General features: G+C 45.4%; 6 protein-coding genes across 6 annotated transcripts; 3 read left to right on the forward strand and 3 right to left on the reverse strand.

The window, feature by feature from the left end:
• Positions 1-393: 393 nt before the first annotated feature.
• On the reverse strand, positions 394-2,426 carry LY89DRAFT_683590 (HET-domain-containing protein). Its single transcript, XM_018214729.1, has one exon. The coding sequence runs from the start codon at positions 2,223-2,225 to the stop codon at positions 564-566; it is 1,662 nt and encodes a 553-aa protein (XP_018073040.1). The 5' UTR covers positions 2,226-2,426; the 3' UTR covers positions 394-563.
• A 546-nt stretch (positions 2,427-2,972) lies between these two features.
• Positions 2,973-3,911, reverse strand: LY89DRAFT_706374 (uncharacterized protein; the record flags this gene model as incomplete). The annotated part of the gene is made up of 2 exons (XM_018217522.1): positions 2,973-3,827; positions 3,891-3,911. The coding sequence occupies 2 exons, from the start codon at positions 3,909-3,911 to the stop codon at positions 3,021-3,023; spliced, it is 828 nt and encodes a 275-aa protein (XP_018073041.1). The 3' UTR covers positions 2,973-3,020.
• Positions 3,912-5,488: 1,577 nt separating this feature from the next.
• LY89DRAFT_683592 (uncharacterized protein) lies at positions 5,489-7,003 on the forward strand. Its single transcript, XM_018214730.1, has 4 exons — positions 5,489-5,845; positions 5,903-6,087; positions 6,223-6,326; positions 6,610-7,003. Exons 1-4 carry the CDS (start codon positions 5,782-5,784, stop codon positions 6,839-6,841), a joined length of 585 nt encoding a protein of 194 aa, XP_018073042.1. The 5' UTR covers positions 5,489-5,781; the 3' UTR covers positions 6,842-7,003.
• Positions 7,004-7,316: 313 nt separating this feature from the next.
• Positions 7,317-8,673, forward strand: LY89DRAFT_774718 (uncharacterized protein). The gene is made up of 2 exons (XM_018221973.1): positions 7,317-7,690; positions 7,746-8,673. The coding sequence occupies exons 1-2, from the start codon at positions 7,345-7,347 to the stop codon at positions 8,363-8,365; spliced, it is 966 nt and encodes a 321-aa protein (XP_018073043.1). The 5' UTR covers positions 7,317-7,344; the 3' UTR covers positions 8,366-8,673.
• Positions 8,674-10,510: 1,837 nt separating this feature from the next.
• Positions 10,511-11,082, forward strand: LY89DRAFT_774721 (uncharacterized protein; the record flags this gene model as incomplete). The annotated part of the gene is made up of 2 exons (XM_018221974.1): positions 10,511-10,571; positions 10,632-11,082. The coding sequence occupies 2 exons, from the start codon at positions 10,511-10,513 to the stop codon at positions 11,015-11,017; spliced, it is 447 nt and encodes a 148-aa protein (XP_018073044.1). The 3' UTR covers positions 11,018-11,082.
• Positions 11,083-11,866: 784 nt separating this feature from the next.
• Positions 11,867-12,586, reverse strand: LY89DRAFT_683593 (uncharacterized protein). Its single transcript, XM_018214731.1, has 2 exons — positions 12,295-12,586; positions 11,867-12,221 (listed from the first exon to the last, which is right to left on the reverse strand). Exons 1-2 carry the CDS (start codon positions 12,508-12,510, stop codon positions 11,988-11,990), a joined length of 450 nt encoding a protein of 149 aa, XP_018073045.1. The 5' UTR covers positions 12,511-12,586; the 3' UTR covers positions 11,867-11,987.
• Between the last annotated feature and the right edge of the window lie 1,021 nt (positions 12,587-13,607).

Genomic DNA, 13,607 nt, shown 5'->3' on the forward strand with positions numbered 1-13,607 from the left:
ATCTTGCTATCTATATATTTATGATATGCAAGCAATCTTTTCTCAACAGGCCAACTCCCGAACGCATCAACAACGTGACATCGTCTCTGTCAAGAGGAGAGTGCTTACTACCCCACTTGCTCCTAACGAGCTAGGATGAGATGCAGCTACTAACTTAGGTCACGTTTTTCACTTTCTATTCTCATTCTTCAGTATACCTGCAAAGCACCACACTTCAGGAGGACGATACTGATTATTTGAGGCAGAGTTTGCGAAGAAGATATCTTCGCGGGGACAGTTTTGGTATATGTAAATGAGGTCGGGCTCACAACGACAAGCGTCTGCAGGCAGGGACCAGCGATCTTCGATTTGCATGCAACGACAGGTTGGACAAGGTCAGAGAGCATTATGTTGAAGCAGTTATCTACTTTGAGTCTTTCATTTGGAAACTTATTAACATCAAAATGCCACACCAGGACATGAAACCTACCACCACCGCCATTTACACCTGAAAACCCATACATGCGCCTTACCCCAAAAGAGATCCTATGTCACAATCATAATTAAACAAATGTCGGCCAATACTAATCTGTTGTCAACACCGGCCACGACGTATGCACATTCCCAGAATTCGCCCGCGATGAGGTGCGAGACGAACTCTCCAACTCAATATCAAGCACAAACATCTCTACACCCATCACCTCTTCCTTCTTCAACGTCAACCCGATCCCTTTGACGACTTCTGGCGTTGGCAGCTTCGTCGATATCAAAGGCTCAACGTCTCCGTCTTTCGAAACATAAAATAATTGCGATTTATGGAGCTGGGCCAACGTTACACCTTTAGGCTTAGACTTCAGATGGCAATGCGCTCTTGGATCTTCGATGTCCACAGAACCGATGGATCCGTAGTATTCTCGGGGCATGTATTCAACAACAACCAGGAAATCGGGCTCGGAGTCGGATGAGAAATGCATCAGGGCAAATGTTTCTATCAGATCGCCGTAACTTGAGCGAGTGGAGATTACTCTGCGCGATTCGTTCCAGATCTGTGGGGGATAGACTTCGACAAGACGGTAGCGGTTGCCTCTGACGAAGCCAGACAGACTTCTGATCACGAAGCTATCTCGTCGATTGTCTTCGAAGCGAGGAGGCAGCTTGTGGATATAGATTGTGTTTAGCTCGAGACTTTTACTGGTTCTCTCTAGGACTTGTATCAGGTTACCTGACCCGGACCGCGTGAACTCGTGATTCGAGGTTTGTGCTTTGCAAAGTGGTAATGCCATAAGTCTGAAGAGGTCGTTCTCCAGATGACAGCTGAGAATGCCGTATGGTTCATTTTGCTCCGGATCTGACTTCTCGTAGTAGATAGGAAGCTCGATTCTCAGACCCTTGCTGGTCATTGATGGAGGAAATGCCGTATTCCACGGTTTGCAAGGCAAGATATCGCCTGACGAGGCAAAGTAAGCGGGTGTTCGAGCTAAGACTCCAAGATCGCGGTTCGCTTGAGGCTTGTCGAGCTCCCAAGCAAAGATCGATTGATCGTCTGACTCTTTGATGATTTCTTCCTGCAACCTGATGAAGGCCTTCTCTCCTTCGCCGTATAACATGGACATGTTCACGTCAAAGATACCGAGAAGGCAGTATGCCATGTCTTCCTTCCTTGTCGTGACTCTTTTTGACGCCCATGACATTCGTTTTGCGATACTTGAGCGACGTAAGTCACCACCGCTGAGACTGACACTGTCGATATCGGTTATCTCAGTAATCACTGGACTTAAAGCACCTTTCGATCCGAGATAACTCCAGTCTTTCGAATAGAAGCGAACATTGAGCGGCGCAATCAGCTCTTGAAGAGTCCATCCTCGTGTAAACCACCGACTTGCGCGAAAGGCCGAGTTCATTGCCCTCGGATCATCGGTTGATGGCACATCGACCAAATAAGCGTAGCACGACTCGGCGTTCCGATACCATGTGAACATCGAGTTGATTGCTTCGGAAAGCTCAGAACTGCTGCTCTTATCTATACAACAGGTATCGACCCAAACGTATTCTAGACTCTCAGATAGAGCCTGTTGGCATGCGAATTTGACTTTCGAGTATCCTTCTTTCTCCGTAGGGCTTCCGCCTTCCATATCCTGGAAGGAGACTTCATCGTTCTCCCATGTATGTGAAAGAATGGCATAAGGCGGTATCTTGTTCTCGGAAATCTCTTCCAGACTAATTGTACTTGCATGGAGAAGACGCATGTCGGAACGAAGCTGGCTGCAGATAAGGCACCTCACTTTGCGGGGTAGAGCCTCGTCTACAAGAAGGAGGGTAAGCGAGTCTCAGCCTGACGGGAGTATAATGATTGGGTGCATCAGCACAATCGAGGGATGTGGGTAAAGACTGGAATCGTTGACGCTTTCTTGTTTGCTTGAATATACAGAATTGAAACACTTTGAAGCGTCGGGGAGGATTGTAAGATACCAAGATGTCGGTCGGAGGACAACGACCTATTGTGCAGTAATTCAGCCTCCGGACATCTCAGGAGCTGAATCAAAAGCCCCCAATCCGCCCAATTCAGCTAGGCTCATGCAGCATGGAATCTCGCTAACGCAATGCAGCAATACGGGTCTCCTTACTCGTCACGTGTCAGACACGCTATGATCAGGCGTGATATTGTACAAGCTGAATTCGCTTGAATTACACTCTCGTAGATGTAGAAATCCTACACGCACTCTTGAAGCTACCTTTTACTTGGTTGTAGTGCAAGTGGCAGAATGCCCAAAATAGTCACGTGCTTTATGCTCCCTCCAGCTTCCTGCTGGAGGGAGCGTAAAACTCATGACCGATGACATTGCGGTGTGTGAGTACTATGATATATAAAGTACGTCGAACCAAAATGAACAAGAAGAAATCAATGCAATCAAGCAAATATTCGAAGCCTGCTAACCATAAACAATGAGGTAAAACACGAGCTGCTGAGTAGTCAACACCATTTAGAACGACACCTGCGATATGCGCCCACATGACGCTCCTCTGAAAAAGTCTAGTGCACCTCAAGTTGTGCCTGTTGGGGTGACTGGGTTCGCCCCGCAAGGATCAGTGAAATCTCCCAAGCCAAATCGCTTCAAGACTGTCGAGAAGTGTGCATTCTGTTGACTGGCCCCGTTCTCTAAGTTATCCCTACACAGCCTCGTCCACTCAGCGTTGTCAACAGGAGCATTGTTCTGCAGATAAACAGGATACTCGATCTCGAATACTGGTTTGCCCTTGTTGATGAAGTCACGGAAACTGGCGCACTCCGTGAGGTTTGCGCAATTCTCATTGACCTCGAAAGCGACTTTATCGATCAGGGAACTGATCATGGCGGCACCGTTCTTGAGACCAATGTCCATGCCTCCATTGTAAGTCGAAGTGTAGTTGTAGAGAAAGTTCATGTAGTCGATCGCATTAGCCTTGTCTGTCTCGAGGTCACCAGTATTGAATCCAGTATCGTTGTCGTAAGTATCTACGTTGTCGGGATCTACAGCATCGCAGCCCATGTCTTTTGCCCTCCTAATTCTACCCATCATGCCTTGCCGAACAGCATCTTCTTTCGTATTGAACCATGTTTCTTCCTTGTCTAGACCATTCGAATCGCTGTAATTCTTTCCGATGGTAGTGGTGGCGAAGACGGCGTCGTCTGAACGCTGATATTCACGAGTGCCGGCGCTGAAGTAGCAAATGACATATTTGCCCATTGAGTGAAGATTCGCGACGTCCGCTGCCTGGTTCTCGAACAAATCGATGTCAAAAACTTGGACATCGTGGTTTGGGTTCACCTGGGTGTCGATTTGTATCTGCCAAGTTGCTCCAGGAGTGGGCTTTGAGATCTGAGGCGCAGTTGGGATACTCGAACACAAGCGAATAAGGGTAAGACCCGGAACAAAGCTCGATGAGAGATACATGTCGGATGAAAATGGTTAAGGCGGCGTTTATGGGTTATCGTAGAGTAGAATAGAACGAGGTGAAGAGAAGCTTTAGTGGAATGATGTTATTCTTCAGCACAGAGAAGAATTGCTTTGAGTGACAATTGCTTGAGCATATCCAAGTAAGAGGAAGAATGGTCCTTATATAGCTCGAGATCATGACTCTGAACACTGATTGAGGTCCTTCTTCATGCTCAAAAGCTTGTCTGCCTGAGTCTCTTTGGCGAGACATCATGCCAAAGATCGCAGCGCGCCTTTCTGGCCTTGGCAGCAACAACAGAGAATAGTGAAAAGATGCGTGACTGGGCTTTACCATTGAGATCCATGCTTTGTGTCGAAATACCTAGAGCAGTCTAGTAGTGCTTACAAAATGGACTCTCGGAACTTGCGTAAAAAGCTGTTTCGATGAGCCCCATTTTCAGGGATAAACTTCCCCATTTGGGTCAAGCGAGACACGAGGGGTGGCTTCGCCTACCCTCTACCATGTTAAAGACTAAGCCTCAGATACTCATGAGCTAAGGATGTAAGAAAGTTGACCTGCTGAATTGGAATCAGATAAGCTCATTACGGCACAACTGTGACATAGCCACGAAGTCCTAGTGGAGGACATCGAAGAGAAAGCTGATCGACTCTCTGACATTCCGGACCCTTTCACAAAACGACCGATATTAATCAGCAACGCATCACGATTGATCAACAGTGCTCTGAACTGGCAGCTCGCCAGAGTCACTAAAAGCGTCCAATATACAATCGACATTGCCAATTTCAAGCCATAAGACGCCGTGAGGCGGACCTCGAAAGTTCGTTTTAGTGGCCTCCAGCAAGATTTGTTCTCCTGGAGGTTTGCACAACTGTATCGAGAGTATTGCGAGAGCGAAGAATCAGCATATCTTGACTGCAAAACATGACTTTCTGAAGTGCGAGCCATTAGGGTCGAAATATAAAGCCCTAGGAACAGAGAACGCAGAACTCGAGCTCCGTATCGAGGCCTGTCCTGTGACAACGTGCCTTCCGAGCATTAGGATAATGAGGTAAGAGAACATAATGCAAACTGAGAGGTAATGGCGTAATGTGGAATGAGCATGCTCGGAAAAAGACAGCGGAATCTGGACCAGGAGTCGAAAATCAAAGGTACCGGAGCAGCCGATAGGCAGGAGCGATAGCCTCACGTAGCATCATCTTTAGTCCGAGCAAGTGTCAATGCCAAGGCGTGGGCATAAGATTCACCGCCGCGGAGTCAATTGTTAGACTTTGCGGCCCAGAGCTTAGCTTTGCGGCGCGGGGCTCTGGCACAGTCAAGCAGCCCGACGCCGTATGGCGAGTAAGTTTCTCCGCATCGCGTAAAACCAACTGCAAAGGTGATGTTCGAATGTCATTGAGACTTGATTGAAGGGTCTGTATTGCTCTATGAATGGAAACTTCCGAAGAATTGGGGAGTTGAAGTCAAATTTAAATCTAGCCTAGTCTAGCTTTCCTCGCTAAGCCCTACGGTACAAGTCAGGATGACTCAGCATACAACGACGATGCAGGCAACCGACTTCATCCTCGGGAGCCTCATTCCGTTCAGGATCGTCTTCCCTTGGTGCAGACAAAGTTACATTCTACATATGGAGCTTTCGATGCTCTGTCGACGAAGACGTCTTCCACTCGATAACTTGACCTACTGTGGTTCCGAGACGAGATTCGTCGAAGTCAACTGGCTCTTTCTGGATGTACAGTACAGGATTTGCTTTCAGTTACTCCAAGAAAGATACTTCTGCACTGAAAATCTTTGAGCCTTTCAACGAAATTTAGTCATAAGGGACTCTATTTGATCTTACCGCCTCCGAATGAGCTTTATCACAACACCATGTCTTCACTCAAGTGTGGGCCTGCCGAGCTCGCCATGTTGAAACCTCAAAATACCATGATAGGTAACCGCGCTACCGATCCCAATCTTCTGTCTGCTTGATATACTGACTAGGTTCTAGAGCATGTAGAGGAGTTCCTACAAGATGATGACGAGGCACAACTTCACGTGACGCACTCGCAGCCCAATAAGAATTCCCAATCCGAGTCGAACTCATCGTCGGCTGTTGCGATTACTGCTCAAAGTTCTACGAAGCGGTCCAGAATTCATCTTCTGGACTTGCCGATTGAGATCCTGGAGCTTCTTGTAACCATTCTCTTCATTTATTCCTCCTTCCCGTTTTCTTCTATATCTGTTACGTTTAGGCTCTTGCACATATTTTATTCCTCTCCCCAATATTGTCCTTATTCTTAAACGAAAGCAAGTACTAACTTCTTGCAGTGCACCGATTACCTTGATACGGTCACGTGTACCTGTTTTGGTCTGGCATGCAAAGCTTTCTTTGAGATCACGGAGCATCTGTATCCTTGGCAGGTGAACCTACAGTAAGTTAAGCATCTTAAGATCTCCAGTTCTCTAGGAATTCAAACCCTTTCCGAGCTCTCTGCCGTGGCTATCTTCAAGTGTTGAGAATCCTCCGAAGACGGCATGTTTGCAAGCACATCTTAGAGGATGTGTGGCAGACCCTCGTTGTTCGCATCATCTTCGAGCTCAAGATGCCAACAATCAGTGATCCAAGAACTTTGGTCCATTCTGATGCACTTGCAAACCTGCCACCGTCCGTGCCCTATTCTTACGTCTTGGAAACTCACACTAACCGCTCCATAGCATGAGATCCAGAGATAAGAAATGCTTAGGCCATCTTTTGACAGACTGGATGGCACCAAAGTACAGTTTTGATCATGCATGGGGCAAATTCTTGCTGAAGAAACATTACCTTAGTGACGAGAAGGAAATTGAAAGGCAATGGAAGAAAAAAGAGTCATGGAGACGGATCAGGATAGTGGTTGATAAATTTGGAGCTGCTGTTGCTTATGAGAGCACAAGGAAGGGATTTTGAAATATAGCAGATCAGGCATTTGTGGTTCATGAATGTCAAGTCCGGTGATGCCAATGTCGATCATTGTCCCACAAATCTCTTTGGAAAGTAGTTTTCCCATACTGAGGAGACATAATCAGTATGAATTCTTCCCCCTGAACACTAAACTCTCTTCAAAATGACATAAAAAGTGTAGGTAGAGATTTGACTATAATGATTGATTGCAAAAGAGAAGGCTCCTGGGTGCTCTCTGTGTTGCGATGAAAAGCGGGCATCGGCCCCAATTTACAGATGTTAACAATCACAGATATAGTACCTTGTTTGGAAACTGTAGGCTACGATTTCGATTTCAACTGCATCGATTCAAGTTCACCCTGATGAAAAAGGCGCTAACGACAGCGGATATTCGCTTCGATCCGCACACGTCTTCGAGTATGAAAAGTCTCATAAACAGCAACAATCTCTCCGCACGCCTGAACAGTCAACCCGATACCGTTCCACTCAAAGTATAGCGTCCGTAAAAGATGAAGATGGTGCGATTTGTTGAACCAGAAGCTTCCGCTTCTGGATCTCGCACTAGACGTGGAAGATCCCCGCCAGCACCCCCGCCAGCGCCGCCAAACACGCCCCAGCGGGGACTTCAGAGAACAGAAGGCTTTCAAGGATCCGAGGAATCACGAAGCAACGCCCAAGTCTCAACACCTCAACTAGTACCCTCATTTCAAGCTTACAAGATTCCGCATCATATCACCACAATGGTTCGCGAGCTCCTACAAAGCGCTAAAGGCAGCCAGCCATCCAAGCTCCTAGAGTTTCTCGAAAAAGACCTGCCCGATTCCGCTCACGAATCTCTTGCTTTTACGAGTGCTGGTAAGCAATATTATCTACCGTCAAACAATCGCGTCACCAACTGACTGTTACACAGAGGAGATCGAAGTTCAGCTCACCTTCGCTTCGCTGACCCTCGAGGGCTCTCTACCAAACTCAACCACAAAGGCTATCCAAAGTACTCCTCTGGAGATCTTCTTCGCCGTTCTTGATAACCTCGATGAGGCGTCCGCGACTACACTAGGTCTCACGTGCAAAGCCCTCTGGGCAATTCACAAGATCCGTTATCCCCACAAAAACAGTCTTCTCGAAAAGTCCGTTCGGTTCCCATCATCTGAGTCGATCTTCCTTTACCAGATGTTGAAGCAATGGATGGGAGAGGATCTGTACTACTTTGCTTTTGCGATTGGCAATCATCAGGTCTCTGGAAAGTTCTTGACGAAGAAGCAGTGCATGGACAAAGTCATCGCAAACAACAAAGGAGTTGAACCAAAGGACAAGCGAGGCTGTTTCGGAATCTGGGAGGAAGGTCAAGAGGTCACATACGCACCCTACCAAACTGTGGTATTCAAGCTGTGCCACGAGAAAGTCAAGATTCCAACCAAGCCGGATGGTTTCCAGTATAAGACGACAATGTTTACTCCGTGGCGACCCTGTCCTAATAGTCGTCCACCTTGGTGGGATCCACGAGACGATAAGGACGGAAAATGCGTCTGATGGCACAGTCTAGGGAGTTTAGAGGTGGTGTTTAAGGTTAGATAGGAGTGCATATGCAGGCGTTCAGGTTCATCAAAATGATTTCATGCGAATGAGGAGAAGAAGCGAGATTCAGGCGACGAAGGAACGATTACGGAAACTCTGGACGCACTGAGAGGTTTCTACACCTATGTTTTTCACTGCATCATACTGCCTTCTTTCATACGATGGGGATGATTTTCCTTGCTTCTCTTTCATGCTGGTTTTGTTTCACAGCGGGTTTCTTTCAGAAAATGGGGATGGCTTTCAATGGTTCACTTTCAAGGAGCAGCAGCGATGGTTTACAACGTAGTTTTCCGCAATCAAGTCAGATTTTCGAATTCCCATGATCCAATGCTTCATTTAAAAATGCTCGTGGTCGTGTCTCCGTCAAAGCCCATGCCTCGTATAATTTCCGAATGATCTTAGTAACCGGGTGGTTGTTTTGAATGCTGAATATGGACTCAAACTAGTGTAGCAGAAGGAGCGAGCTAGTCCATACTGGATCCTTGTTAGACTAGAATCAACGCGATGAAGATGGTTGGGCTCTCGTGTCGGGGTTTTTTTTAGGGGCACACTAAGTGGAGCTACAAAGAGGTGTTTGGATATTTAAATAGATGCGCAACTTCTATAAGATTGCCTTGCCTCTTGAATATATGTTCAAGTCCTTCAATCGGCTCAAGCACTAATGGCCGGACAAATCATGTCTGCAATGTTAAAATTAATAGATATTTTCATTATTCTCTTTATTATAAATAAAGAAAATAATATTTATTTCATTATATATTTAATTTAAGCTAAGCTATTTGCAGTATATTATAATAAAGAATCTTTATTTTAATAATAATAAAGAAATAATAAAGATTTTATTTTATTTTTATAAAATCTTTATAATATTAAATAAAGATTAATATATTATTTCTTTATATTATTCATATATTACCGGAAATAAATAATTATAATTAGAAGAAAAGAAGGATTTATTTATAAATTGCCTATAAAATTCCCTTAGATATTAGATTTTTTAATACAAGCATTTTTATCATCTCTACTACTACTCCCTAATACATTTCAACACGCAACGGCAGCCACAGGCGCAAACTCTATGCAAAACTCTATGCAAGATAACAACACATCTGATGATAATCATTGGTCGCAAACCCTTCCAGCAGTCACCACTGTCACCACAGCTGATCAAAGTATGTTTTCTCTATCCCCAGCCTGCAAAACTTCTAAACTCTGTTGCAGCCGTTTCCATCCAAACGCTCCCATACGAGCTTCAGATGCTTATCATAAAGCAGCTTGATCCTGTGGCTTCGGTCTGTCTTGGGATTACATGTCGCAGATTTTATAAACTCCATTGGAAACTTCATAAAGCAGTACTCATGCCACTCTTTATGGATTCTACCCCTCTTTCACCTCATTTATCGGATCTACTGAAAGAATGGATGGATCAAAATTGGGGATTCAGATACTGTTATCTTGGGGGTTTTTTTGCGCCGCGTGAGGCATGGTGGTATGCTGAGAATGGATATCCTTTAGCGTGAATTCATCACAGTCCATGGAAAACAAGTGATCTTCCATTGCACAGCAGCGCTTGTGCAATTCATAGATGACAATGGGTCATAAGTCACTTAGGCGGTTTGCCCTGGAGGAGTTAAGTGACGGAGCGTTGATGGAGAACGTTACTTTAAGTGATGGGAGACATAGACTAGTGAAGAATATTTCAACTGAACTACTATTCTACTCCTAGTAGGTCAATTAAAAATTTCTTCACTAGATTGCGAGTGTTAGAGCTAGAGATTTGGTATTGGCAACAATTTGTTCATTTCAGAGGTCTGCTTTTATGAAGGAGATTGTGCGGAAGAGACTTGGTTTTGAATAAGACTAGTAGACGACAATGACTCCTAGAGTTTTTCAACATTCCACAGAGTACAAACTAGCAATGTCTCCCTGTATGTCGTTATGAGGCGGTCAACCTTCTAGCTATCGATAAAGAGGGCAGTTTTGCTACCTAGCGAGAGGACGCTAGACGCGTCAAACTATGGAAGACGAGAAGCCATTCCCCGCAGCACTCTACAAGAACAACCAAACACCTTAGAAACACCAGGGACGCAAACACCAAACATGGCGCCTGCCGATTCAGATCTTCCTGACTCTGAAGTCGACACTTACAAGTCTGCTGGGGGTGAGTACTCCGTAGTACCTAAGAAGGGTTTCGATCTCTAACGCAAGGTCTTTCCTTTAGGTCAACGCGCCTGGTCACTTTCAGACGCAATTGAGTTAGCCAAAAAGATTCAGTCAGAACGAGATCGAGATCAGGAACGCCCAATCGATAAATCGAAGATCGGCAACATACCCACCGAAATACAACTTCTTATCTTCTCCTACCTTCCCGAAGGCAATTCCGCTTGCTTGGGCTTGACCTGCAAGAAGCTCTATGCTATCCACCATGACAACTACCCGAAGACTCACTCGAGGGCGAGGTGCGAGGATTCTATAGGTAGAAGCGGCCATTTACGCTCGTACTTGATCGGATTCATGGGTTATTCGTGGTGCAGGAGGCAATTACTGGCGCACATGGCTGCTTTACAGCAGGAGCTTATCGACATGGGCCTACAGTGTAGTTATTGATTTTGAATTTTGATGGATGGGCTCTGAGAGCATCAAAGTCAGCGCGCTCTCGCAGCAGCTTTGCTTAGTCGCAGGATAAACAGCAATCGTCTTCAGGTCTTCTGATTCGGTGCATCTTAGTTGTTCGGACTTCTCCAAGGGGAATATTCTTCACGAGAAGCACAATCCGACTTGATTACCTGCACCACTTTCGCTTTTTATTGTTGATTTCATGCTGTGCCCTTTCCGTTGATACGTCTTCAGCGTAATATTGTATTCAAGATCACAACATCGTCTCCGGAGCTGACCATTGCATGTTTCTCTTTGAGCTTGGAGATGTACGCGCCCTAGACAATTTGGTAGATACGCTGGATCCGGCCCCGAAGTCGGGGGCTTTATAGTGTGAGAGTTCCATAAAAGATATTATGAGCTTTCTTAAAGTCTCTACATTAATCCTATAATTCCTAATTGTAGTTCGAAATCATAGAAAACGAATGCTGAGGGAGGCTTTCAAGAAAATGTCATCGCTGTCCTGTGACATACCAGCCATGACAACTCAGGTCTCACTGAAATGCTCCTCATGGCTGCAATTGTATATGACGCATATTCCAAGAACGACTCCAACATTTTCGACTACGTAAATTTCCAGAGCCTTTGGCCCTTTGATGATCGATCCGCTTGGCGTTGGTTCGAGAAAACGAGGTTAAAGGGAGGTCGCTTTGGGATATAAGTACCTCATTTCAACTGGAGGTGCTTTGATGAATTCGAAAATCGAGTCAACGGGTGTGTTTCGACGTAGTGGCCGCTTTTTCTCCACCTACTTCTTAGACGCAAAAGTCTGAAGGTATCATGTACTAGCGAGTCGAATGTCTCGAGTTAATTCGTGCAATTAATTATTAGAATTAGATTGGAGTTGAACCCATTATGCCAGACACTTCTCCTCACCCCTCTCAGCAATGCCTTCCTGCAATGTATTAAACACGTAGGCAACTTATGCATGAGCAAGCAAAGCGTCCAATATCCTCAGTGTGCCATCCTTCACTTCCTCGACACCGACGTTCGAATCGAATATATGACAATCCGGCTCTTTCTCGTTCGGCATTTCTAGGATATCAAATTGGCTACTGACAAGGCTAGCTGGCATAAAGTGTCCAGTGCTCAAAGCCCGAGCTCGAACCAACTTCTTTGCCTTTTTTTGTGACATGTAGAGGAAGATGAAGTCCAACTATAAAACAGTTAGTGTGTGTCTGCTAGACGATGAACTTGATAGGCTTGTTCAAAGGTAATATTGTACGCACTTGGATATTTCCGGTATCAGCTAAGACCACGGAGCGATCCTCGACATTGTTGGCTTTATCCACAGCAGTTCTGAATACCTCACGATATTTGTACTTCAAAGCCGAGCATGCAACAACAACCAGCGAGCTTTCAGATAGAGCTTCGATACCAGCAGCCGCAAGGTTTGCCAACCATCCAGCGCGGTCATCATCAGTTAGTGGCACACCAGCAGCCATCTTGTCACGGTTTTCTGGTGTATGGTACTACCGGACGCGTTAGAAGTTGTTCTACAAACATCATTTTAGTGTAGAGGTATGCTGAAGCCGAATGATAGCTCCTAAACGCGTTGTACTTACATCGTCACCTTCCAGGAACCGAATCCCTTCTCCTTTGCTAGGAACTCTCCAATTGTAGACTTTCCGCACCCAGCCGCACCACATACAACAATTAAGCTCCTCATTTCAACTCATTAAATCGTAATTGAGGGATTTGAGGAGTCATGAAGACGAGTCTAGTCGCGTTAGTACCTACGCCTTTCAGCGAGGAAGAACTTTCTTACAGATTGAGTCACTTTAGGACTATCCTTCGGCAGTGACTTTTGTCTCTAGGGTGCGTCGGTAGTGGTAACGCCTTTGAGAAGGGATTTTTTGTGTGACAGAGGGAGAAAGCTGGGGAAAGGCAGCACTAGCGTACTTTATCTGGCCTCTGACGAAAGTAAACCGAGCAGCGAAGGGAAGTGGACACTGACTATAATTCTCGGAACAAAGAGACCCCAGTTTCAGCTAGCGCATACTTGTCACAAGGAAGAGGATCATGAGAGGTATCGGGTTCAATGTGCACAAAGGACAACTTTTCGATGAACAAAGGAATACATAGGACGCAACCAGACAGTGTTGAGAAATGGTTGCAGAAATGAGACCTCCGTGAGACTCCAAATAGCTCAACTTTTTTTTAGGCCAGTGACGTTCAAATTAGGCATTGTATTCAGCGTTCTCAATGGACAGGCAGTTTTAGCGTGTCCGACAATGACTGTCCGTCTAAGCTGCTTACGGACATAATTTTTTAAATATCCGTCATCTTATTGGCGGACACGGACATCAGCTCAAAAAAACTGCTAATATCCGACTACCCGTCTACTTTAGGGGTGGAAGCTAGCCCTAAGGATTAGAGAGATTAGAAGAGGTTAGGGTGCTTTAAATAAGGCATTAGAGCTTGAAACCCTTAAAATATAGGAGGCTTGAGGTGGATGTGACAAGAGCCTGAAGTTTGAAGTTGAAGTTTGAGGTTAAGGCTTAAGATCTAAGGCTTGAAGTTGAGAATATACTATTAATAG

The sequence above is a fragment of the Mollisia scopiformis genome (genome assembly GCF_001500285.1).
Source record: "Mollisia scopiformis unplaced genomic scaffold LY89scaffold_9, whole genome shotgun sequence".
Classification (NCBI taxonomy): domain Eukaryota; kingdom Fungi; phylum Ascomycota; class Leotiomycetes; order Helotiales; family Mollisiaceae; genus Mollisia; species Mollisia scopiformis.